Source organism: Nerophis lumbriciformis, linkage group LG24 (genome assembly GCF_033978685.3).
Source record: "Nerophis lumbriciformis linkage group LG24, RoL_Nlum_v2.1, whole genome shotgun sequence".
Taxonomy (NCBI): Eukaryota; Metazoa; Chordata; class Actinopteri; order Syngnathiformes; family Syngnathidae; genus Nerophis; species Nerophis lumbriciformis.
The window spans coordinates 5,568,009-5,593,969 of record NC_084571.2 but is presented as its reverse complement, the minus strand read 5'-3'; the positions used below and the strand labels follow the sequence as shown (position 1 = coordinate 5,593,969).

At 35.9% G+C, this 25,961-nt stretch overlaps 1 protein-coding gene across 2 annotated transcripts in view; it reads left to right on the top strand.

The window, feature by feature from the left end:
• The window catches only part of mybpc2a (myosin binding protein Ca), a 96,383-nt gene that overhangs the window by 8,282 nt on the left and 62,140 nt on the right, over window positions 1-25,961 (top strand). For both annotated transcript variants that reach the window (XM_061981394.1, XM_061981395.1), the window contains exons 5-7: window positions 14,859-14,915; window positions 14,983-15,155; window positions 15,227-15,359. In XM_061981394.1, coding sequence (XP_061837378.1) covers window positions 14,859-14,915; window positions 14,983-15,155; window positions 15,227-15,359 — 363 coding nt within the window. The remainder of the gene's footprint in view (window positions 1-14,858; window positions 14,916-14,982; window positions 15,156-15,226; window positions 15,360-25,961) is intronic.

Here is a 25,961-nt window from a genome sequence, read left to right as displayed (position 1 = left end):
CTAATAACTTGTTGCCACCTATAACACAAAGCTCACACCAAGTGTTGTCTTTAAATATATATAACGTCTGTTTTTAGCATTATTTTTCAAATAAAAATGTGTTCAATATTTTTACCGTTTTACCTGAATTTATCTAATTTGTTTGTACATTTTTATCTAATGTACCTTCGGAGTATAATACGAAGTGAAATCGTGCCTGAACTTTTGAGGCTTTTTTCTTGCCTCTTTTCCGTTGTTGCCATGTTTGTGTGTTTTTCTCAATCGGTTTTGTTTTTTGAATGTGCTATGGGCCGAGAAAATACAAGCTGCATGCGGCAAATGGTCCCCAGGCCGCACTCGGGACACCCCTGCGTGACACTAACAGGATGCTAATTACGGTCTAAAGCTACACTTGTTTACTGCCTTGTGTGTTGTTTTACTGTTTTATTTACTGTAGCATTTAATATTATACGTGCATCATGTACTGTGTATGCTAGCATGTGCACGGTTTGCCAAGCGTCATGCTCCGGGGGCCCGGTTTATCATAAATCATAAATCCTTAACCTGCTGCTTTCATATCAGTAATCTGTGCATAAAACTATAATTTCCTGTAGTGGTTAGTGTGGAAGCCCAGGTATAAGACGAGGAGCGCATCATGTAAGAAGACAGCGTGATATTGTGCTTCAGACAAGGCTGTCAGCCTGCTCATTTGCAGAGTGGCGATATGAGAGGAGGAGGAGGAGGCTGGCGTCATAAATGAAAAGTGAAAGGTTGGTTAGAAGTCAGATTTATTGCCGGAGAGGCTGAGTGGTTGACTTCTGCAAAGTCAAACATGCACAGGGTGATGCTTATGGCGACTATTTTAGTGGATATCGTTATTACATCGTTTGGCCAACATATACGGTTATTGAAGGGAAAAAACGTAACTTGTACTGCTTTACAGGTTTTATATGTGACACACTTCAAACCTATGTAAACATATCTAATGCCAAACCTGTGTTTATTGTAGGTGCAGGGCTGTTCCAGCAAGAGTTTTATTTTGAAACCCCCCATTCCAACTTTGTTTCACTCTTTTTATTAATGTGAAACAAATTGTTCTACTTTTTTTTTTTTTTAATCAAGCTTGAATTTAATTTAATGCATGTTTTGTACTAAAACAAATGTAATGAGAAATACATGATACATTTCCTGTTACATTTTTTAGAACAAAATATGCATTAAAATTAATTCAAGCTTGATTAAAAAAAGTATAAAAGTTTGTTGACTTGAAGAATAATTTTACATATATATATATACTGTATATATATATATATATATATATATATATATATATATATATATATATATATATACATATATATATATATATGTATGTGTATTTATATATGTATATATATATATACTGTAGATGTATGTGTATGTGTATATATGTATTTGTATATATATATATATATATTTATATATATATGTATGTATATATATGTATGTATGTATGTATATATATCTATCTATCTATCTATATATATATATATATATATATATTAGAGATGCGCGGATAGGCAATTTATTTCATCCGCAACCGCGTCAGAAAGTCGTCAACCATCCGCCATCCACCCGATGTAACGTTTGATCAGAACTGCACCCGCCCGCCATCCGCCCGTTGTTATATATCTAATATTAATTAAAAAAAAAAAAAGGGTGAAAACTACGCGAATTGCACCTTGTGCAGACAAGATTTTTCGATCGGAAACGGAGGAATTAGCGATGTAAAAGACCACGTTGGGACAAAAAAACACAAGTCTAATGCCGTTGCTAGCGATACAAGTGGAAAACTTTCAACGTTTTTCGTCGCCCAAACAGATTCTTTGGATGTGATAAATGCCGCAGTTTTATTTACGGAGGCAATAATTGAGCATGGACTTCCAATCGCACTGGCTGATCACATGGGACAGTTAATAATGTAATGCAACCTTTAAAAATCATTACGCGGTGATCGCGATCCCAAAAATAAACTTTTCTTGCATGATAATGTCCAGAAAAATTCGCTTTATATTACTATAGAGTCCTTTTAACGAATGAGTTTGATGGTTTATCACAAACCTTAAATGAAATTCCATGGCCACCGTCCTGCTCTCTATATCAACCAGGGTGAGCCCCACCCCTTTCGTGAGCGCACTGCGAAAGCGGAGTGACCCCTGTTACGCGCCCCCGGCAACAGGGGTGGCAAGCAGGTAAGCTGCGCGGGCGTAGCGCGCGGAGTGACCCATGTTACGAGCCCCCGGCCACGGGGGTGGCGGGCAGGTAAGCTGCTTACCTGCTGCGCGTGACGCCGGCCGCGGCGAAAGCGGACGAGGCGGGGTGTCGGTGCGGTGGGCGCGGTAGTGACCCTGGACGTGCGTCGGGCCCTTCTCGCGGATCGCCTCAGCTACGGCTCCCGGTGGGGCCCTCTCGGGGGAAGGGGCCTCGGTCCCGGACCCCGGCGAGGCGTCCCTTCTCCGCTCCGTAAAAGTGTCCATCTCTTTTCTTTTTTTTTCTTCTGTTGTGGCATATGCAGCAGGTGCCTGCTCGTTTTTCGTATGTGGGTAACAACATTTAACTATGTATATATATTTCCGAATTGGTTTAACTGCCACCCACAAAAAAAAAAAAAAAAAAAAAAAAAAAATCTAATTAATCCGCCCGACCCGACCCGCGAGCGGATAAAATCTTATTTTTTTAAATTTCATCCGCCCGATCCGCGGATAATCCGCGGACTCCGCGGTTGTGTCCGCAAACCGCGCATCTCTAATATATATATATATATATGTGTATGTATATATATATATGTGTGTGTATGTATATATATGTATGTATGTGTATATATATATACATATATATATATATATATATATTGTAGCTGAGATAGGCTCCAGCGCCCCCCGCGACCCCAAAGGGAATAAGCAGTAGAAAATGGATGGATGGATGGATGGATATATATATATATATATATATATATATATATATATATTTATATTAGTGCAAGACAAATTTTATAAAATAGGATAGCACTATTGTTATTTACTCGATTATGTAAAAATCGGCACACACGTTAATGATCACACGGTGATATTGTGTTTATGATAACAATATCACATCAAGGGTTGGAATTGGGGGTTAAATCACCAAAAATTATTCCCGGGCGCGGCCACCGCCAGGGGCGCCGAAAAGGGGGGGTAAAGAAGATGGATTCTAGGGGCCCATGATGGAGGGGGGCCCAGAGAGGCCCCTAATGATGATGAAATTATAATACAGAAAAAATAATGACACTGTGTTGGGGGCCCTGTAAAGATTCTTTTCATGGGGCCCAAAATCCCTAGCGGCGCCCCTGGCCACCGCTGCTGCTCACTGCTCCCCTCACCTCCCAGGGGGTGATCAAGGTTGATGGGTCAAATGCGGAGAATAATTTCGCCACACCGAGTGTGTGTGTGACAATCATTGGTACTTACTTACTTATACTACTAATACTTTAATACTCAAGTCACAAAATGTAAATGGAGTATTGTTGGCGCTTTTTGGATAGGTATTTAATGGATTTTTTGGGCAATATTGGGGAGCTCCCACTTCTTTTTGACTTTTATTTATGTTTATTTAATATTTAGAATGCATTTTTTTTTTTTATTCATCCGTCGTCATTTCTGTCATAATGATCGAATAAAATTCGCCCAAAAAGTGCATTTCTCCTTTAATAAATTTTTTTTTTTTTTAAACAAAATGCTACCTAAACATTTACTAAAGTCAAATACAAATACATTACATCTGTACAGGAGATATGATCATCTACATCAGTGGTGTCAAAGTCAAGGGCCGCGAGCCGGATGGGACTTATCTATGGCCCCTGGGATGATATTTAATTAGTATTAGAACCGGCCCGCAGGCCACAGCCGCCTGCTGCTGTTTTGCACGCACCAATACTCCATCAGTGTTGGCGCTAGGAATTTTCAAAATGGGTTACGGGGGACCCCATCAAGTCATAAAAATGGGGTCCCACAGTAAATGTTTGGGGTCCCACGTTTTTGTAAGCGTTTTGAAAACAAATGATAAATGTATGCATTATCCTGTTATATCTCACATTCTATATTGTGTTTTGGAAAAGGTTGTCATAAATGTTAGTTAATTCATAAAAATAAAAAAAATACAAAAGAAAACACATTTTTATGCATATGTAAATGTATTCAGTTATAAACATTCATTCGCTTTCTTCTTTCCTTCATGGATCTAAACTTTACCGCCCGTCTTTTTTTCTACATTTTTATTGTAATATTTTCAGAATGTGTTTGTTCTATTTTTGGCCAAAGTAAGACAAAGAAAACAATCTGAAGTTGTCTTTATTTTTTAGTTTTAATGCCATGATTTTAATAGTCCGGCCCGCAGATTTTCCTCCATGCGGCCCCTGAGCTAAAATGAGTTTGACACCTCTCATCTACATCAACAATATGATTTATCTGAGTGGCTGTAAAAAGCTCCTCGGTGGCAAGGCCCCGGGGGTGGATGAGATCCGCCCGGAGTTCCTTAAGGCTCTGGATGCTGTAGGGCTGTCTTGGTTGACAAGACTCTGCAGCATCGCGTGGACATCGGGGGCAGTACCTCTGGATTGGCAGACCGGGGTGGTGGTTCCTCTCTTTAAAAAGGGGAACCGGAGGGTGTGTTCGAACTATCGTGGGATCACACTCCTCAGCCTTCCCGGTAAGGTCTATTCAGGTGTACTGGAGAGGAGGCTACGCCGGATAGTTGAACCTCGGATTCAGGAGGAACAGTGTGGTTTTCGTCCTGGTCGTGGAACTGTGGACCAGCTCTATACTCTCGGCAGGGTCCTTGAGGGTGCATGGGAGTTTGCCCAACCAGTCTACATGTGCTTTGTGGACTTGGAGAAGGCATTCGACCGTGTCCCTCGGGAAGTCCTGTGGGGAGTGCTCAGAGAGTATGGGGTTTCGGACTGTCTGATTGTGGCAGTCCGCTCCCTGTATGCTCAGTGCCAGAGCTTGGTCCGCATTGCCGGCAGTAAGTCGGACACGTTTCCAGTGAGGGTTGGACTCCGCCAAGGCTGCCCTTTGTCACCGATTCTGTTCATAACTTTTATGGACAGAATTTCTAGGCGCAGTCAAGGCGTTGAGGGGATCCGGTTTGGTGGCTGCAGGATTAGGTCTCTGCTTTTTGCAGATGATTTGGTCCTGATGGCTTCATCTGGCCAGGATCTTCAGCTCTCACTGGATCGGTTCGCAGCCGAGTGTGAAGCGACTGGGATGAGAATCAGCACCTCCAAGTCCGAGTCCATGGTTCTCGCCCGGAAAAGGGTGGAGTGCCATCTCCGGGTTGGGGAGGAGATCTTGCCCCAAGTGGAGGAGTTCAAGTACCTCGGAGTCTTGTTCACGAGTGAGGGAAGAGTGGATGGTGAGATCGACAGGCGGATCGGTGCGGCGTCTTCAGTAATGCGGACGCTGTATCGATCCGTTGTGGTGAAGAAGGAGCTGAGCCGGAAGGCAAAGCTCTCAATTTACCGGTCGATCTACGTTCCCATCCTCACCTATGGTCATGAGCTTTGGGTTATGACCGAAAGGACAAGATCACGGGTACAAGCGGCCGAAATGAGTTTCCTCCGCCGGGTGGCGGGGCTCTCCCTTAGAGATAGGGTGAGAAGCTCTGCCATCCGGGGGGAGCTCAAAGTAAAGCCGCTGCTCCTCCACATCGAGAGGAGCCAGATGAGGTGGTTCGGGCATCTGGTCAGGATGCCACCCGAGCGCCTCCCTAAGGAGGTGTTTAGGGCATGTCCGACCGGTAGGAGGCCACGAGGAAGACCCAGGACACGTTGGGAAGACTATGTCTCCCGGCTGGCCTGGGAACGCCTCGGGATCCCCCGGGAGGAGCTGGACGAAGTGGCTGGGGAGAGGGAAGTCTGGGCTTCCCTGCTTAGGCTGCTGCCCCCGCGACCCGACCTCGGATAAGCGGAAGAAGATGGATGGATGGATGGATGAGTGGCTGTAGAAGACAGGTAAAAAAGTAAAAAAAATAAATATTTTTTTTAAATAGATTTTTCTGAATCGATTAAGAATCGTTACGAATAAGAATCGTGATTCAATGGATTTTTTTTTTTTTTTTATATACATAAAATATCACAGCAAGGGGTCTCTCACCCTAACACAGGTTTAGTAACAGAGGCAGTGCACTAGTTCTACGCCCTCAGACAAATTGATATAATACGGATATTTGTTGTCACTTTCAAGTGTTTGTAATTTGCCACCGTGTCGATTTTCCACCTGCTGCCTCTAAAAGGAGGGAATCGGCGGAGAAACCACTCTGAGGCGACTGCCTCGCGCTTCCACGGTTGAGCGCCCCGGTCCAGGATAACATCCTGGCTGGGTATTATCCTGAAGGAGGGCTCGTCACTCCCGCCGTGATAACAGCCTCATCGACAGGACACGGCAGCTCAGCCGACGGTTGGCCGAGCACGAAAACGGCGGCGCGTCCCTGGCGAGATGAGGGGCCTACTGTTCTTGAACGCCTCTGGGGGCGCCGCCTCGGATAACCTTGGCTGGCGTGTGATGCGAGAAGGGCAGCGCGGCGCGTTGACTAAGAGGGCTGTCAAGCAATTAAAACTATTTCATCAGCTTAGTCACCTTGTTAGCTTGCTAGCTCGGCCAGCATGTGCCACGCAGGGATGGAGCGTGTGCCAACAATATTGTTTTCCATACTGCTTCACTTATTTTTACACTTGCATGGCAGCGTCATCTAATTTGCATAAATACCCATTATGGTTCATTGTGCATCCATGCTTCAGTATGGTTTGTTAAAGTTAAAGTACCAATGATTGTCACACACACACTAGGTGTGGCGAAATTATTCTCTGCATTTGACCCATCACCCTTGATCACCCCCTGGGAGGTGAGGGGAGCAGTGTGCAGCAGCAGTGGACACGCCCGGGAATAACTTTTGGTGATTTAACCCCCGATTCCAACCCTTGATGCTGAGTGCCAAGCAGGGAGGTAATGGATCCCATTTTTTTTTATTGTCTTTGGTATGACTCGGCCGGTGTATGAGTGCACAAAAAATCGATTCACATCCGAATCCCAATTCTAAATCATTTCATACATTTAAAAAATCGATACAAATTTTTTTTTTGTAATACATTTTTAAAAAGATGTTTTATGCCATGCAACCAGAAGTAACTTTTCTACCTGTTTTGAAAAAGTTTCGTTGTAACTATTACCGTATTTTTCGGACTATAAGTCGCAGTTTTTTTCATAGTTTGGCCGGGCTCCAGTGCGACTTATACATGTTTTTTTCCTTTTTTATTATGCATTTTCGGCAGGTGCGACTTATACTCCGGTGCGACTTATACTCCTAAAAATACGGTATACCAAATAATACATTGCGATAATCGGTTTGAATCGAGATGAATCCAGAATTGATCCTGAATCGAATCGTCACCCCATGGATCGGATCGAATTGTTCAGTGCCCGAAGATTCACACACCTATTGTTTATTTTGTAAAAATGACTCCAAAGGTTACAAATCGATTTGGATGAAACTTTGAGGAAATGTCAGAAACGGTATAAGGAACAAGTGATTACATTTTGAGGCTGATCCGGATCAGTTCTACTAAGTGACCGTTAGGGGTGCAACAAAATTGTGATTTAAAATTTTTATTTATTCTGATTCTAAATCAATTCATAATTTTCGTGACTCAATTAAAAAATATATATATATGTATGTAAATATATTTTTTAATTATATTTTATATATGTATATATATATATTATATATAAGTATATATATATGGATATACATATATATCCATCCCTCCATCCATTTTCTGCCGCTTGTCCCTTTCGGGGTCGCGGGGCGTGCTATCTATATAAATGTGTATGTTTATATATATTTGTATATATATTTTATATATGTATACATATATGCATGTATGCACACATATATATACATACACGTTAGGTCAAGAAAAAACACAGAAGCTATTTCATTGCTATAAGCCTGTTTCAAAACAGGGGAATCAGGGGATTTTATAAATAAATATAAAATAAATAAACATCCCCTATATATATATGTATTTTTTTCGGGGGGGTGGTTTAGAATCGATTTTGCGTTAAAACATTAAACAACTATTATTGATGATATTATTATTATTGATTCTGTTGCTTTCATACATTTTATGGTTTTCCTTTTTTTTAGTATTGTTGTTTGTCTTCTTAGTTGTTTGTGAATTTCTATTCCAAATATTGTAAAGCTGGGATTGGATTTAATTGGTTACCGTTCTGTGATTTTGGCTAAATTAAATTTTTTAAATACATTTTTAAAAAGACGTTTTTTTGGCCAACACTGCACGTATAAGTCGTACGTCAGCAGCCAAGAGGAGATTTTGTAACCTGTAACCTTTTGGGAAAATGTTTTATTATCATTTAGACACCAAATAATATATTATGGGAATCGTGTCGAATTGAGAACCAATTCTGAATCGAATCTTCACCCCAAGGATCTGAATGGAATCATACGTTTACCATACGTTTGCTATATTCACATTTGTGTGTTTACAGTATATTAGTGGCCCCGCCTCCACCCACAGAGACGTGACATTCATTACGCAATACCATGGGTGCCCAAACCTTTTCTACTGAGGGCCAAAGAGTTTTTCCGGAAAAAACAGTACAATATGTAGATTTTTTTCAAAGAACTAGAAAATGCAATTTTGGAAGAACATTTGTGTGAATGCTAAAATGCTAACAGTTAGCATGCTGGCCAGACAGCTTCAGGTGACAAAAATTGAGTAATGAGCAAATTTAGTTTAAAAAGTTATCATGCTAACAGTACTATGCGAACATGCTAACAATAGCCCACTTATAGTTGGCATTAGTTAAATACCAAAATATATGACTCTGTGGTGTATACCTGCAGAATTTGCTGAAAAAGCTAGCATGCTAAAATATTAACTGTAGCATACGTCAAGTACAAAAATATATTACTCTGTGATGTATACCTGGAAGGTGTTAAAAATGTTAGCATGCTGACGTTAGCATACATGAAGTACCAAAATATGACTCTGGTGTATTCCTATAAAATTTGATTAAAAATGTAGCCTACTAACAGTAGCATGCTAACAGGTGTCATTCGTCAAATAACAAAATATTTGACGCTGAGGTGTATACCAGCAAAATTTGCAAAAACAAAAAAGCTAGAATACTAATGTTAGCATGCTAAAATACTAACTGTAGCATGCGTCAAGTACTAAAATATATTACTCTGCGATGTACACCTGAAAGATGTGTTAAAATGTTTGCATGCTGACGTTAGCATACATCAAGTACCAAAACATGACTCTGGTGTATACCTGTAAAATTTGATAAAAAAGCTAGCCTACTATCAGTCGCATGCTAATAGGTATCATTCGTCAAATAAGAAAATATTTAACGCTATGGTGTATACCTGCAAAATTTGCTAAAATAAGCTAGCATGCATATTAGCATGCTAAAATACTAACTGTAGCATGCGTCAAGTACCAAAATATATTACTCTGCGATGTATACCTGAAAGATGTGTTAAAAATGTTAGCATACATCAAGTACCAAAACATAACTCTGGTGTATACCTATAAAATCAGATAAAAAAAAAAGCTAGCCTACTAACAATAGCATGCTAACAGGTATTATTCGTCAAATAAGAAAATATTTAACGCCATGGTGGATACCTGCAAAATGTACAAAAAATGATTTAGCATGCTAATTTTAGAATGCTAAAATACTAATTGTAGCATGCGTCAAGTACTAAAATATATTACTCTGCGATGTACACCTGAAAGATGTGTTAAAATGTTTGCATGCTGACGTTAGCATACATCAAGTACCAAAACATGACTCTGGTGTATACCTGTAAAATTTGATAAAAAAGCTAGCCTACTATCAGTCGCATGCTAATAGGTATCATTCGTCAAATAAGAAAATATTTAACGCTATGGTGTATACCTGCAAAATTTGCTAAAATAAGCTAGCATGCATATTAGCATGCTAAAATACTAACTGTAGCATGCGTCAAGTACCAAAATATATTACTCTGCGATGTATACCTGAAAGATGTGTTAAAAATGTTAGCATACATCAAGTACCAAAACATAACTCTGGTGTATACCTATAAAATCAGATAAAAAAAAAAAGCTAGCCTACTAACAATAGCATGCTAACAGGTATTATTCGTCAAATAAGAAAATGTTTAACGCCATGGTGGATACCTGCAAAATGTACAAAAAATTATTTAGCATGCTAATTTTAGAATGCTAAAATACTAATTGTAGCATGCGTCAAGTACCAAAATATATTACTCTGCGATGTATACCTTAAAGATGTGTTAAAAATGTTTGCATGCTGACATTAGCATACATCATGTACCAAACAATGACTCTGGTGTATACCTATAAAATTTTATTAAAAAGCTAGCCTACTATCAGTCGCATGCTAATAGGTATCATTCGTCAAATAAGAAAATATTTAACGCTATGGTGTATACCTGCAAAATTTGCTAAAATAAGCTAGCATGCATATTAGCATGCTAAAATACTAACTGTAGCATGCGTCAAGTACCAAAATATATTACTCTGCGATGTATACCTGAAAGATGTGTTAAAAATGTTAGCATACATCAAGTACCAAAACATAACTCTGGTGTATACCTATAAAATCAGATAAAAAAAAAAAGCTAGCCTACTAACAATAGCATGCTAACAGGTATTATTCGTCAAATAAGAAAATGTTTAACGCCATGGTGGATACCTGCAAAATGTACAAAAAATTATTTAGCATGCTAATTTTAGAATGCTAAAATACTAATTGTAGCATGCGTCAAGTACCAAAATATATTACTCTGCGATGTATACCTTAAAGATGTGTTAAAAATGTTTGCATGCTGACATTAGCATACATCATGTACCAAACAATGACTCTGGTGTATACCTATAAAATTTTATTAAAAAGCTAGCCTACTATCAGTCGCATGCTAATAGGTATCATTCGTCAAATAAGAAAATATTTAACGCTATGGTGTATACCTGCAAAATTTGCTAAAATAAGCTAGCATGCATATTAGCATGCTAAAATACTAACTGTAGCATGCGTCAAGTACCAAAATATATTACTCTGCGATGTATACCTGAAAGATGTGTTAAAAATGTTAGCATACATCAAGTACCAAAACATAACTCTGGTGTATACCTATAAAATCAGATAAAAAAAAAAAGCTAGCCTACTAACAATAGCATGCTAACAGGTATTATTCGTCAAATAAGAAAATATTTAACGCCATGGTGGATACCTGCAAAATGTACAAAAAATTATTTAGCATGCTAATTTTAGAATGCTAAAATACTAATTGTAGCATGCGTCAAGTACCAAAATATATTACTCTGCGATGTATACCTTAAAGATGTGTTAAAAATGTTTGCATGCTGACATTAGCATACATCATGTACCAAACAATGACTCTGGTGTATACCTATAAAATTTTATTAAAAAGCTAGCCTACTATCAGTCGCATGCTAATAGGTATCATTCGTCAAATAAGAAAATATTTAACGCTAAGGTGTATACATGAAAAATTTGCTAAAATAAGCTAGCATGCATGTTAGCATGCTAAAATACTAACTGTAGCATGCGTCAAGTACCAAAATATATTACTCTACGATGTATACCTGAAAGATGTGTTAAAAATGTTAGCATACATCAAGTACCAAAACATGACTCTGGTGTATACCTAAAAAATCAGATAAAAAAAAAATCTAGCCTACTAACAGTAGCATGCTAACAGGTATCATTCGTCAAATAACAAAATATTTAACGCTGACGTGTATACCTGCAAAATGTACAAAAAATTATCTAGCATGCTAATTTTAGAATGCTAAAATACTTATTGTAGCATGCGTCAAGTACCAAAATTTATTACTCTGCGATTTATGCCTTAAAGATGTGTTAAAAATGTTTGCATGCTGACGTTAGCATACATCTCTGGTATGTATACCTATAAAATGTGATAAAAAAAAAGCTAGCCTACTATCAGTCGCATGCTAATAAGTATCATTCGTCAAATAACAAAATATTTAACGCTAAGGTGTATACCTGCAAAATTTGCTAAAATAAGCTAGCATGCATGTTAGCACGCTAAAATACTAACTGTAGCATGCGTCAAGTACCAAAATATATTACTCTGCGATGTACACCTGAAAGATGTGTTGAAAATGTTAGCATGCTGACGTTAGCATACATCAAGTACCAAAACATGACTCTAGTGTATACCTATAAAATGTGATTTAAAAAAAAAGCTAGCCTACTAACAGTAGCGCGCTAACAGGTATCATTCGTCAAAAAACAAAATATTTGATGCTGAGGCGTATGCCTACAAAATAAAAATAAAAAGCTAGCATACTAATGTTGGCATGCTAAAATACTAATTGTAGCATGTGTCAAGTACCAAAATATATTACTCTGCGATGTAAATAAATAAATGATAAATGGGTTGTACTTGTATAGCGCTTTTCTACCTTCAAGGTACTCCAAGCGCTTTGACACTACTTCTACATTTACCCATTCACACACACATTCACACACTGATGGAGGGAGCTGCCATGCAAGGCGCTAACCAGCACCCATCAGGAGCAAGGGTGAAGTGTCTTGCTCAGGACACAGCGGACATGACGAGGTTGGTACTAGGTGGGGATTGAACCAGGGACCCTCGGGTTGCGCACGGCCACTCTTCCACTGCGCCACGCCATCCCATGTATACCTGAAAGATGTGTTCAAAATGTTAGCATACATCAGGTACCAAAACATGACTCTGGTGTATACCTATAAAATCAGATTCAAAAAATCCAGCCTACTAACAATAGCATGCTAACAGGTAACATTCGTCAAATAACAAAATATTTAACGCTGCCGTGTATACCTGCAAAATGTACAAAAAATTATCTAGCATGCTAATTTTACAATGCTAAAATACTAATTGTAGCATGCGTCAAGTACCAAAATATATTACTCTGTGATGTATACCTGAAAGATGTATAAAAAATGTTAGCATGCTGATGTTAGCATACATAAAGTACCAACATATGACTCTGGTATACACCTATTAAATTAGCTAAAAAAAGCTATCCTTGAAATGTTAGCGTGCTAACAGGTAGCATTCGTCAAGTAACAAAATGTTTGCCGCTGAGGTGTGAACCTGACAAATTTGAGAAAAATAAGCTAGCATGCTAATTTAGAATGCAAAAATACTAATTGTAGCATGCGTCAAGTACCAAAATATATTACTCGGCGATGTATACCTGAAAGATGTATAAAAAATGTTAGCATGCTGACATTAGCATACATAAAGTACCAAAAACATGACTCTGGTGTATATATATATATATATATATATATATATATATATATATATATATATATATATGTCTTAATAAGGTTATCCAAAAAATAGTGCTCGATACCGTAGTAGAGCGCAATATATGTATGTGTGGGAAAAAAATCACAAGACTATTTCATCTCTACAGGCCTGTTTCATGAGGGGGGGTACCCTCAATCGTCAGGAGATTTTAATGGGAGCATTCGCATACCATGGTTTATATAGGGCACAGAGTGGGTGGGTACAGGCTGGCCTAGGGGCGTGGTGATTGGCTCATGTGTTACCTAGGAGGTGTTTCCGTCTATGGCGGCATGTTGTTACAATTTCGCTGCGCTTGTTGAGGGATGACAGGTCTGGACGGTAAATAATAAACAGTTTCTCTTTCAAGCATAGGTTGCATCTTTTATTACCACTATTGTAAGGTGTGCTGGATGCAAGAATTTGCCATGTTATTGAATATTCAACATTATTGTCTTTGAGGTCCCAAATGTGTTTGCTGAGTTCTGTGGTATTTCGCAGGTTTTTGTTCCTGAAAGAAGCCTTGTGATTGTTCCATCTGGTTTTGAATTCTCCTTCGGTTAATCCTACATATGTGTCGGATGTGTTAATGTCCTTGCGTGTTACCTTAGATTGGTAGACAACTGATGTTTGTAAGCACCCCCCGTTGAGAGGGCAATCAGGTTTCTTTCGACAATTACATCCTTTGTTGGTTTTGGAGTCGCTCTGTCTGGGGGCCGACGGCTCATTTGCAATTGTTTTGTTGTGGTTTGAGATGATTTGTCGTATATTGTTCATGCAGCTGTAGCTCAATTTAATATTGTTCTTGTTGAATACTTTTCTTAGGATGTTGTCTTTGGGAAAGTGTTTGTCAATCAGATTGAGGAATTTGTGTCCAATGTTCGTTGAGACGTTTTTGCTGTATGGGGGGTTGTACCAGATGATGTCGTTCCGTTTTCTGTTCTTTTTTGGCTGGTTTCCTGGCGTGGGTTCAGGCCTGTAGAGATGAAATAGTCTTGTGATTTTTTTCCCACACATAAATATATATATATATATATATATATATATATGTATATATATATATATATATATATATATATATATATATATATATATATAAAATATGCTAAAACAGCCAGCCAAAAATGTTAGCATGCTATCAAGTAGCATTCGTCAAGTAACAAAATGTTTGACGCTGAGGTGTGTACCTGATAAATTTGTGAAAAACAAGCTAGCATGCTAATATTAGAATGCTAACGATTGGATGGACCACACTTTGGACACCCCTGCGCCATACAGTAAAAAAAAAGTTATGGGTGGATTTTGATGACATTTTGAAGAAATGGCACAAGTGATTACATTTTGGAGCTGATCCGGATCAGCGTTCGGATTCCGGACTTTTTACTCTTTTTTTTTTTTTTTTTTTAAACGAATGCCACAAGCAAATGTTCTTCCTCCCACAGAGGAGACGCAGACGAAGACGCCGGCGATCTGGACTTCAGCGCCCTGCTGAAGAAAAGGTAAGCGCAATGTTGCATTTTTGTTTTCCGTCCCAGCTTTGACCTGACCGTGGCGAGCGCGCCGCAGGCAAAAGAAGCAACAGGCGGCGCCCAAAGAGGAAGTGGACGTGTGGGACATCCTGAAGGCGGCCAAGCCCTGCGACTACGAGAAGATCGCCTTCGAGTACGGCATCACCGACCTGAGGGGCATGTTGAAGAGGCTGAAGAAGATGAAGACGGTGGAGCCCAAGAAGAGCGACGGTGAGCGGCGGCGGCAAATGAGCTAATGTGGCTAACGAGGCGGTGCGCTAACGAGGATGTTGTCACTGCAGCCTTCCTCAGGAAGCTGGAGCCGGCGTACTCGGTGAACAAAGGCAAGAAGATCCAGCTGAGCGTGGAGGTGGCCGACTCCAACACCCCCATCAAGTGGCTCAAAAACGGACAGGAAATCAAACCGTCGGCCAAGTGAGACCTTCGCCACTCTGTGTGTGACGTCATGACGTAACGCTAACCCAGCGGGCACGCGACATCGATACAACGTTGATTATACGTACGTGTCCTTTAAATCTGACATTGAAACTACGTCGCAAAATAGTTGTGTTTGTAAATTGAGACAATGTTGATGTCTAATGTTGGATCAACGTTGTTGGTTGGGAAATGACCATAATTCAATGGTCAAATCAACGTCAGAACCCAACATTGATTAAACGTCGTCAAAAAGCATGTTGTTTCAACGTTAGGTTTGAGTTGCTCAACGTCAGGACTTACAGGTAAAAGCCAGTAAATTAGAATATTTTGAAAAACTTGATTTATTTCAGTAATTGCATTCAAAAGGTGTAACTTGTACATTATATTTATTCATTGCACACAGACTGATGCATTCAAATGTTTATTTCATTTAATTTTGATGATTTGAAGTGGCAACAAATGAAAATCCAAAATTCCGTGTGTCACAAAATTAGAATATTACTTAAGGCTAATACAAAAAAGGGATTTTTAGAAATGTTGGCCAACTGAAAAGTATGAAAATGAAAAATATGAGCATGTACAATACTCAATACTTGGTTGGAGCTCCTTTTGCCTCAATTACTGCGTTAATGCGGCGTGGCATGGAGTCGATGAGTTTCTGGCACTGCTCAGGTGTTATGAGAGCCCAGGTTGCTCTGATAGTGGCCTTCAACTCTTCTGCGTTTTTGGGTCTGGCATTCTGCATCTTCCTTTTCACAATACCCCACAGATTTTCTATGGGGCTAAGGTCAGGGGAGTTGGCGGGCCAATTTAGAACAGAAATACCATGGTCCGTAAACCAGGCACGGGTAGATTTTGCACTGTGTGCAGGCGCCAAGTCCTGTTGGATCTTGAAATCTCCATCTCCATAGAGCAGGTCAGCAGCAGGAAGCATGAAGTGCTCTAAAACTTGCTGGTAGACGGCTGCGTTGACCCTGGATCTCAGGAAACAGAGTGGACCGACACCAGCAGATGACATGGCACCCCAAACCATCACCCAACCATGCAAATTTTGCATTTCCTTTGGAAATCGAGGTCCCAGAGTCTGGAGGAAGACAGGAGAGGCACAGGATCCACGTTGCCTGAAGTCTAGTGTAAAGTTTCCACCATCAGTGATGGTTTGGGGTGCCATGTCATCTGCTGGTGTCGGTCCACTCTGTTTCCTGAGATCCAGGGTCAACGCAGCCGTCTACCAGCAAGTTTTAGAGCACTTCATGCTTCCTGCTGCTGACCTGCTCTATGGAGATGGAGATTTCAAGTTCCAACAGGACTTGGCGCCTGCACACAGCGCAAAATCTACCCGTGCCTGGTTTACGGACCATGGTATTTCTGTTCTAAATTGGCCCGCCAACTCCCCTGACCTTAGCCCCATAGAAAATCTGTGGGGTATTGTGAAAAGGAAGATGCAGAATGCCAGACCCAAAAACGCAGAAGAGTTGAAGGCCACTATCAGAGCAACCTGGGCTCTCATAACACCTGAGCAGTGCCAGAAACTCATCGACTCCATGCCACGCCGCATTAACGCAGTAATTGAGGCAAAAGGAGCTCCAACCAAGTATTGAGTATTGTACATGCTCATATTTTTCATTTTCATACTTTTCAGTTGGCCAACATTTCTAAAAATCCCTTTTTTGTATTAGCCTTAAGTAATATTCTAATTTTGTGACACACGGAATTTTGGATTTTTATTTGTTGCCACTTCAAATAATCAAAATTAAATGAAATAAACATTTGAATGCATCAGTCTGTGTGCAATGAATAAATATAATGTACAAGTTACACCTTTTGAATGCAATTACTGAAATAAATCAAGTTTTTCAAAATATTCTAATTTACTGGCTTTTACCTGTAATTCAACTAGTTCTCAACGTTGTTTCAATGTCTTGGGCCTGCTGGGACAAGTATTTTCATCATCAAAAATCTGATTATAGCACAGATGACCAAACTTTTTCCACTGAGGGCCGCACACTGGAAAATATTTTTCATTTTCAAAACCCTACCTCTTGTCCCTTATACAATACAGCATATACATTTTTTTTTTTTTACAAACCCCGTTTCCATATGAGTTGGGAAATTGTGTTAGATGTAAATATAAACGGAATACAATGATTTGCAAATCCTGTTCAACCCATATTCAATTGAATGCATTACAAAGACAACATATTTGATGTTTTTTTGTAAATAATAATTAACTTAGAATTTCATGGCTGCAACACGTGCCAAAGTAGTTGGGAAAGGGCATGTTCACCACTGTGTTGCATGGCCTTTCCTTTTAACAACACTCAGTAAACGTTTGGGATCTGAGAAGACACATTTTTTAAGCTTTTCAGGTGGAATTCTTTCCCATTCTTGCTTGATGTACAGCTTAAGTTGTTCAACAGTCCGGGGGTCTCCGTTGTGGTATTTTAGGCTTCATAATGCGCCACACATTTTCAATGGGAGACAGGTTTGGACTACAGGCAGGCCAGTCTAGTACCCGCACTCTTTTACTATGAAGCCACGTTGATGTAACATGTGGCTTGGCATTGTCTTGCTGAAATAAGCAGGGGCGTCCATGGTAACGTTGCTTGGATGGCAGCATTTGTTGCTCCAAAACCTGTATGTACCTTTCAGCATTAATGGCGCCTTCACAGATGTGGTAAGTTACCCATGTCTTGGGCACTAATACACCCCCATACCATCACAGATGCTGGCTTTTCAACTTTGCGCTTATAACAATCCGGATGGTTCTTTTCCTCTTTAGTCCGGAGGACACGACGTCCACAGTTTCCAAAAACAATTTGAAATGTGGACTCCTCAGACCACAGAACACTTTTCCACTTTGTATCAGTCCATCTTAGATAAGCTCAGGCCCAGCGAAGCCGACGGCGTTTCTGGGTGTTGTTGATAAAGGGTTTTCGCCTTGCATAGGAGAGTTTTATCTTGCACTTACAGATGTAGCAACCAACTGTAGTTACTGACAGTGGGTTTCTGAAGTGTTCCTGAGCCCATGTGGTGATATCCTTTACACACTGTTGTCGCTTGTTGATGCAGTACAGCCTGAGGGATCGAAGGTCACGGGCTTAGCTGCTTACGTGCAGTGATTTCTCCAGATTCTCTGAACCCTTTGATGATATTATGGACCGTAGCTGGTGAAATCCCTAAATTCCTTGCAATAGCTGGTTGAGAAAGGTTTTTCTTAAACTGTTCAACAATTTGCTCACGCATTTGTTGACAAAGTGGTGACCCTCGCCCCATCCTTGTTTGTGAATGACTGAGCATTTCATGGAATCTACTTTTATACCCAATCATGGCACCCACCTGTTCCCAATTTTCCTGTTCACCTGTGGGATGTTCCAAATAAGTTTTTGATGAGCATTCCTCAACTTTATCAGTATTTATTGCCACCTTTCCCAACTTCTTTGTCATGTGTTGCTGGCATCAAATTCTAAAGGTAATGATTATTTGCAAAAAAAAAAAAAGTTTATCAGTTTGAACATCAAATATGTTGTCTTGGTAGCATATTCAACTGAATATGGCTTAAAAATGATTTGCAAATCATTGTATTCCGTTTATATTTACATCCAACACAATTTCCCAACTCATATGGAAACGGGGGTTTGTACCATAAGGCCTCGCCTCATGTTTGGTCCCGGGCACCTAGATTGGTCTCAGTCATAAAAATGTTAAAAACAAGTCATTTATTATTATTTTTCATTATTATTCAATCTTAAATCTCTCAATCAACTTCACATATAAAGTAAAAACATTTATTTTTATGTTTTATGCCCTTTTTTTCAAAGAAAATCCTGTTGTTTTTTTTTATGGCAAAAAAACAAAATATGCAACATTGTACCTCCAAATGATGTGTAAAAGATGAGCCTTGTAACAACATTGATTCATTAGTATTTTTTGAACAATGACAGTTTAAAAAAAAAATCTGACTAAAATGATTGGGACTTGTTAAAAAGTCTTGAAAATAAGTCATACTTTTTTTTTTACTTTCAACACTTAAGTCTCGAGATCAACTTCAGATTCATCCGTCAATTATAAGTTTCTATTATTTTTTAAGTTTTGTATTTTTTTTCTTTTATACCTTTTGTCAAAGAAATCTTTTTTTACGGCAAACACACAAAATATGCAATATTTTCCCCAAAAAACATTTCAAATTGGACTATTTGATGTAAGTAATTTAAGCCTTAAATAGGTCAATAATTCATAACAACATTGATTTGAAGTCATTTAAATATTTTTTTAACAATGAAAATTAAAAAAATATATATATCCCACTCAAGTTTTATGGCAAAAGCACAAAATATGCAACATTGTATCCCCCAAAATGTGTAAAAAGTTAGTAATTCATAAAAACATGGATTTTAAGTCAGTAGTATTTTTTGAACAATGACAGTTGAAATAAAAAAAATCTGACTAAAATTCTTGGGGATCGTTAAAAAGTGTTAAAAATAAGTCATAATTGTTTTTGTTTTTTTACTTTCAACACTTAAGTCTTGAGATCAACTTTAGATTAATCATTATAAGTTGTTATTTTATTTTTTTAACGTTTTTTATTTGTTTGTTTTTTATGCCCTTTGTCAAATAAATCATTTTCTATGGCAAACACACAAAATATGCAATATTTTCTCCCAAAAAATTTCAAAGTGGAATATTTGATGGGAAGTAATTGGAGCCTTAAAAAGGTCAGACATTCATAACAACATTGATTTTAAGTCAATTATATAATTTTTGAACAATGGCAGTTTAAAAAAAATATCCCACTAACATTTTATGGCAAAAGCATAAAATATGCAACAATGTACCCCCCAAAAATGTGTAAAAGTGGTATTTGAGCCTTGAATAAGTTAATCATTCATAACAACATTGATTTTAATTCATTATTATTTTTTGAACGATGACAGTTTAATAAAAAATAATCCCACTAAAATTCTTGGGGATCGTTAAAAAGTGTTCAAAATAAGCAATATTTTCCCCCCAAAAATATTTCAAAGTGGGATATTTGATGGGAATTAATTGGAGCCTTAAAAAGTTCAATAATTCATAGCAACATTGATTTTTAGTCATTTATATAATTTTTGAACAATGACAGTTTAAAAAAAATATCCCACGAAAATTTTAGGGCAAAAGCACTAAATATGCAAAATTATACCCCCAGAAAATGTGTAAAAGTGGTATTTCAGCCTTGAATAAGTTAATAATTCATAACAACATTGATTTTAATTCATTATTATTTTTTTGAACAATGACAGTTTAATAAAAAATAATCCCACTAAAATTATTGGGGATTGTTAAAAAGCGTTAAAAAGAAGCAATATTTTCCCCCCAAAAATATTTCAAAGTGTAATATTTGATGGGAAGTAATTGGAGCCTTAAAAAGGTCAACACAATTAGTATTAGTATTTTTGAACAATGACCGTTTAATAAAAAATAATCCCACAAAAATTATTGTGTATCGTTAAAAAGCGTTAAAAATAAGCAATATTTTCCCCCAAAAAATATTTCAAAGTGGAATATTTGATGGGGATTAATCGGAGCCTTAAAAAGGTCAATAATTCATAGCAACATTGATTTTAAGTAATTTATATAATTTTTGAACAATGACAGTTTAAAAAAAAAAAATGCCACTAAAATTTTTAGGCAAAAGCACTAAATATGCAACGTTGTACCCCCAAAATATGTGTAAAAGTGGTATTCAAGCCTTGAATAAGGTAATAATTCATAACAACATTGATTTTAATTCATTAGTATTTTTTGAACAATGACAGTTTAATAAAAAATAATCCCATTAAAATTATTGAGGATTGTTAAAAAGCGTTAAAAATAAGCAATGTTTTCCCCCAAAAAATATTTCAAAGTGGAATATTTGATGGGAATTAATTGGAGCCTTAAAAAGGTCAATAATTCATAACAACATTGATTTTAAGTCATTTATATAATTTTTTGAACAATGACAGTTAAAAAAAAAAAATATCCCACTAAAATTTTATGGCAAAAGCACAAAATATGCAACATTGTACTCCCCAAAAATGTGTAAAATTAATTTTTGAGCATTGAATAAGTTAATATTTCATAACAACATTGATTTTAATTCATTATTATTTTTTGAACGATGACAGTTTAATAAAAAATAATCCCACTAAAATTCTTGGGGATCGTTAAAAAGTGTTCAAAATAAGCAATATTTTCCCCCCAAAAATATTTCAAAGTGGGATATTTGATGGGAATTAATTGGAGCCTTAAAAAGTTCAATAATTCATAGCAACATTGATTTTTAGTCATTTATATAATTTTTGAACAATGACAGTTTAAAAAAAATATCCCACGAAAATTTTAGGGCAAAAGCACTAAATATGCAACATTATACCCCCAGAAAATGTGTAAAAGTGGTATTTCAGCCTTGAATAAGTTAATAATTCATAACAACATTGATTTTAATTCATTATTATTTTTTTGAACAATGACAGTTTAATAAAAAATAATCCCACTAAAATTATTGGGGATTGTTAAAAAGCGTTAAAAAGAAGCAATATTTTCCCCCCAAAAATATTTCAAAGTGTAATATTTGATGGGAAGTAATTGGAGCCTTAAAAAGGTCAACACAATTAGTATTAGTATTTTTGAACAATGACCGTTTAATAAAAAATAATCCCACAAAAATTATTGTGTATCGTTAAAAAGCGTTAAAAATAAGCAATATTTTTCCCCAAAAAATATTTCAAAGTGGAATATTTGATGGGAATTAATCGGAGCCTTAAAAAGGTCAATAATTCATAGCAACATTGATTTTAAGTAATTTATATAATTTTTGAACAATGACAGTTTAAAAAAAAAATATGCCACTAAAATTTTTAGGCAAAAGCACTAAATATGCAACGTTGTACCCCCAAAATATGTGTAAAAGTGGTATTCAAGCCTTGAATAAGGTAATAATTCATAACAACATTGATTTTAATTCATTAGTATTTTTTGAACAATGACAGTTTAATAAAAAATAATCCCATTAAAATTATTGAGGATTGTTAAAAAGCGTTAAAAATAAGCAATGTTTTCCCCCAAAAAATATTTCAAAGTGGAATATTTGATGGGAATTAATTGGAGCCTTAAAAAGGTCAATAATTCATAACAACATTGATTTTAAGTCATTTATATAATTTTTTGAACAATGACAGTTAAAAAAAAAAAATATCCCACTAAAATTTTATGGCAAAAGCACAAAATATGCAACATTGTACTCCCCAAAAATGTGTAAAATTAACTTTTGAGCATTGAATAAGTTAATATTTCATAACAACATTGATTTTAATTCATTATTATTTTTTGAACGATGACAGTTTAATAAAAAATAATCCCACTAAAATTCTTGGGGATCGTTAAAAAGTGTTCAAAATAAGCAATATTTTCCTCCAAAAAATATTTCAAAGTGGGATATTTGATGGGAATTAATTGGAGCCTTAAAAAGTTCAATAATTCATAGCAACATTGATTTTTAGTCATTTATATAATTTTTGAACAATGACAGTTTAAAAAAAATATCCCACGAAAATTTTAGGGCAAAAGCACTAAATATGCAACATTATACCCCCAGAAAATGTGTAAAAGTGGTATTTCAGCCTTGAATAAGTTAATAATTCATAACAACATTGATTTTAATTCATTATTATTTTTTTGAACAATGACAGTTTAATAAAAAATAATCCCACTAAAATTATTGGGGATTGTTAAAAAGCGTTAAAAAGAAGCAATATTTTCCCCCCAAAAATATTTCAAAGTGTAATATTTGATGGGAAGTAATTGGAGCCTTAAAAAGGTCAACACAATTAGTATTAGTATTTTTGAACAATGACCGTTTAATAAAAAATAATCCCACAAAAATTATTGTGTATCGTTAAAAAGCGTTAAAAATAAGCAATATTTTTCCCCAAAAAATATTTCAAAGTGGAATATTTGATGGGAATTAATCGGAGCCTTAAAAAGGTCAATAATTCATAGCAACATTGATTTTAAGTAATTTATATAATTTTTGAACAATGACAGTTTAAAAAAAAAATATGCCACTAAAATTTTTAGGCAAAAGCACTAAATATGCAACGTTGTACCCCCAAAATATGTGTAAAAGTGGTATTGAAGCCTTGAATAAGGTAATAATTCATAACAACATTGATTTTAATTCATTAGTATTTTTTGAACAATGACAGTTTAATAAAAAATAATCCCATTAAAATTATTGAGGATTGTTAAAAAGCGTTAAAAATAAGCAATGTTTTCCCCCCAAAAATATTTCAAAGTGGAATATTTGATGGGAATTAATTGGAGCCTTAAAAAGGTCAATAATTCATAACAACATTGATTTTAAGTCATTTATATAATTTTTTGAACAATGACAGTTAAAAAAAAAAAATATCCCACTAAAATTTTATGGCAAAAGCACAAAATATGCAACATTGTACTCCCCAAAAATGTGTAAAATTAATTTTTGAGCATTGAATAAGTTAATATTTCATAACAACATTGATTTTAATTCATTATTATTTTTTGAACGATGACAGTTTAATAAAAAATAATCCCACTAAAATTCTTGGGGATCGTTAAAAAGTGTTCAAAATAAGCAATATTTTCCCCAAAAAAATATTTCAAAGTGGGATATTTGATGGGAATTAATCGGAGCCTTAAAAAGGTCAATAATTCATAGCAACATTGATTTTAAGTAATTTATATAATTTTTGAACAATGACAGTTTAAAAAAAATATCCCACGAAAATTTTAGGGCAAAAGCACTAAATATGCAACATTATACCCCCAGAAAATGTGTAAAAGTGGTATTTCAGCCTTGAATAAGTTAATAATTCATAACAACATTGATTTTAATTCATTATTATTTTTTTGAACAATGACAGTTTAATAAAAAATAATCCCACTAAAATTATTGGGGATTGTTAAAAAGCGTTAAAAAGAAGCAATATTTTCCCCCCAAAAATATTTCAAAGTGTAATATTTGATGGGAAGTAATTGGAGCCTTAAAAAAGTCAACACAATTAGTATTAGTATTTTTGAACAATGACCGTTTAATAAAAAATAATCCCACAAAAATTATTGTGTATCGTTAAAAAGCGTTAAAAATAAGCAATATTTTTCCCCAAAAAATATTTCAAAGTGGAATATTTGATGGGAATTAATCGGAGCCTTAAAAAGGTCAATAATTCATAGCAACATTGATTTTAAGTAATTTATATAATTTTTGAACAATGACAGTTTAAAAAAAAAAATGCCACTAAAATTTTTAGGCAAAAGCACTAAATATGCAACGTTGTACCCCCAAAATATGTGTAAAAGTGGTATTCAAGCCTTGAATAAGGTAATAATTCATAACAACATTGATTTTAATTCATTAGTATTTTTTGAACAATGACAGTTTAATAAAAAATAATCCCATTAAAATTATTGAGGATTGTTAAAAAGCGTTAAAAATAAGCAATGTTTTCCCCCAAAAAATATTTCAAAGTGGAATATTTGATGGGAATTAATTGGAGCCTTAAAAAGGTCAATAATTCATAGCAACATTGATTTTAAGTCATTTATATAATTTTTGAACAATGACAGTTTAAAAAAAATATCCCACGAAAATTTTAGGGCAAAAGCACTAAATATGCAACATTATACCCCCAGAAAATGTGTAAAAGTGGTATTTTAGCCTTGAATAAGTTAATAATTCATAACAACATTGATTTTAATTCATTATTATTTTTTTGAACAATGACAGTTTAATAAAAAATAATCCCACTAAAATTCTTGGGGATCGTTAAAAAGTGTTCAAAATAAGCAATATTTTCCCCCAAAAAATATTTCAAAGTGTAATATTTGATGGGAAGTAATTGGAGCCTTAAAAAGGTCAACACAATTAGTATTAGTATTTTTGAACAATGACCGTTTAATAAAAAATAATCCCACAAAAATGATTGTGTATCGTTAAAAAGCGTTAAAAATAAGCAATATTTTCCCCCAAAAAATATTTCAAAGTGGAATATTTGATGGGGATTAATCGGAGCCTTAAAAAGGTCAATAATTCATAGCAACATTGATTTTAAGTAATTTATATAATTTTTGAACAATGACAGTTTAAAAAAAAAATATGCCACTAAAATTTTTAGGCAAAAGCACTAAATATGCAACGTTGTACCCCCAAAATATGTGTAAAAGTGGTATTCAAGCCTTGAATAAGATAATAATTCACAACAACATTGATTTTAATTCATTAGTATTTTTTGAACAATGACAGTTTAATAAAAAATAATCCCATTAAAATTATTGAGGATTGTTAAAAAGCGTTAAAAATAAGCAATGTTTTCCCCAAAAAAATATTTCAAAGTGGAATATTTGATGGGAATTAATTGGAGCCTTAAAAAGGTCAATAATTCATAACAACATTGATTTTAAGTCATTTATATAATTTTTTGAACAATGACAGTTAAAAAAAAAAAATATCCCACTAAAATTTTATGGCAAAAGCACAAAATATGCAACAATGTACTCCCCAAAAATGTGTAAAATTAATTTTCGAGCATTGAATAA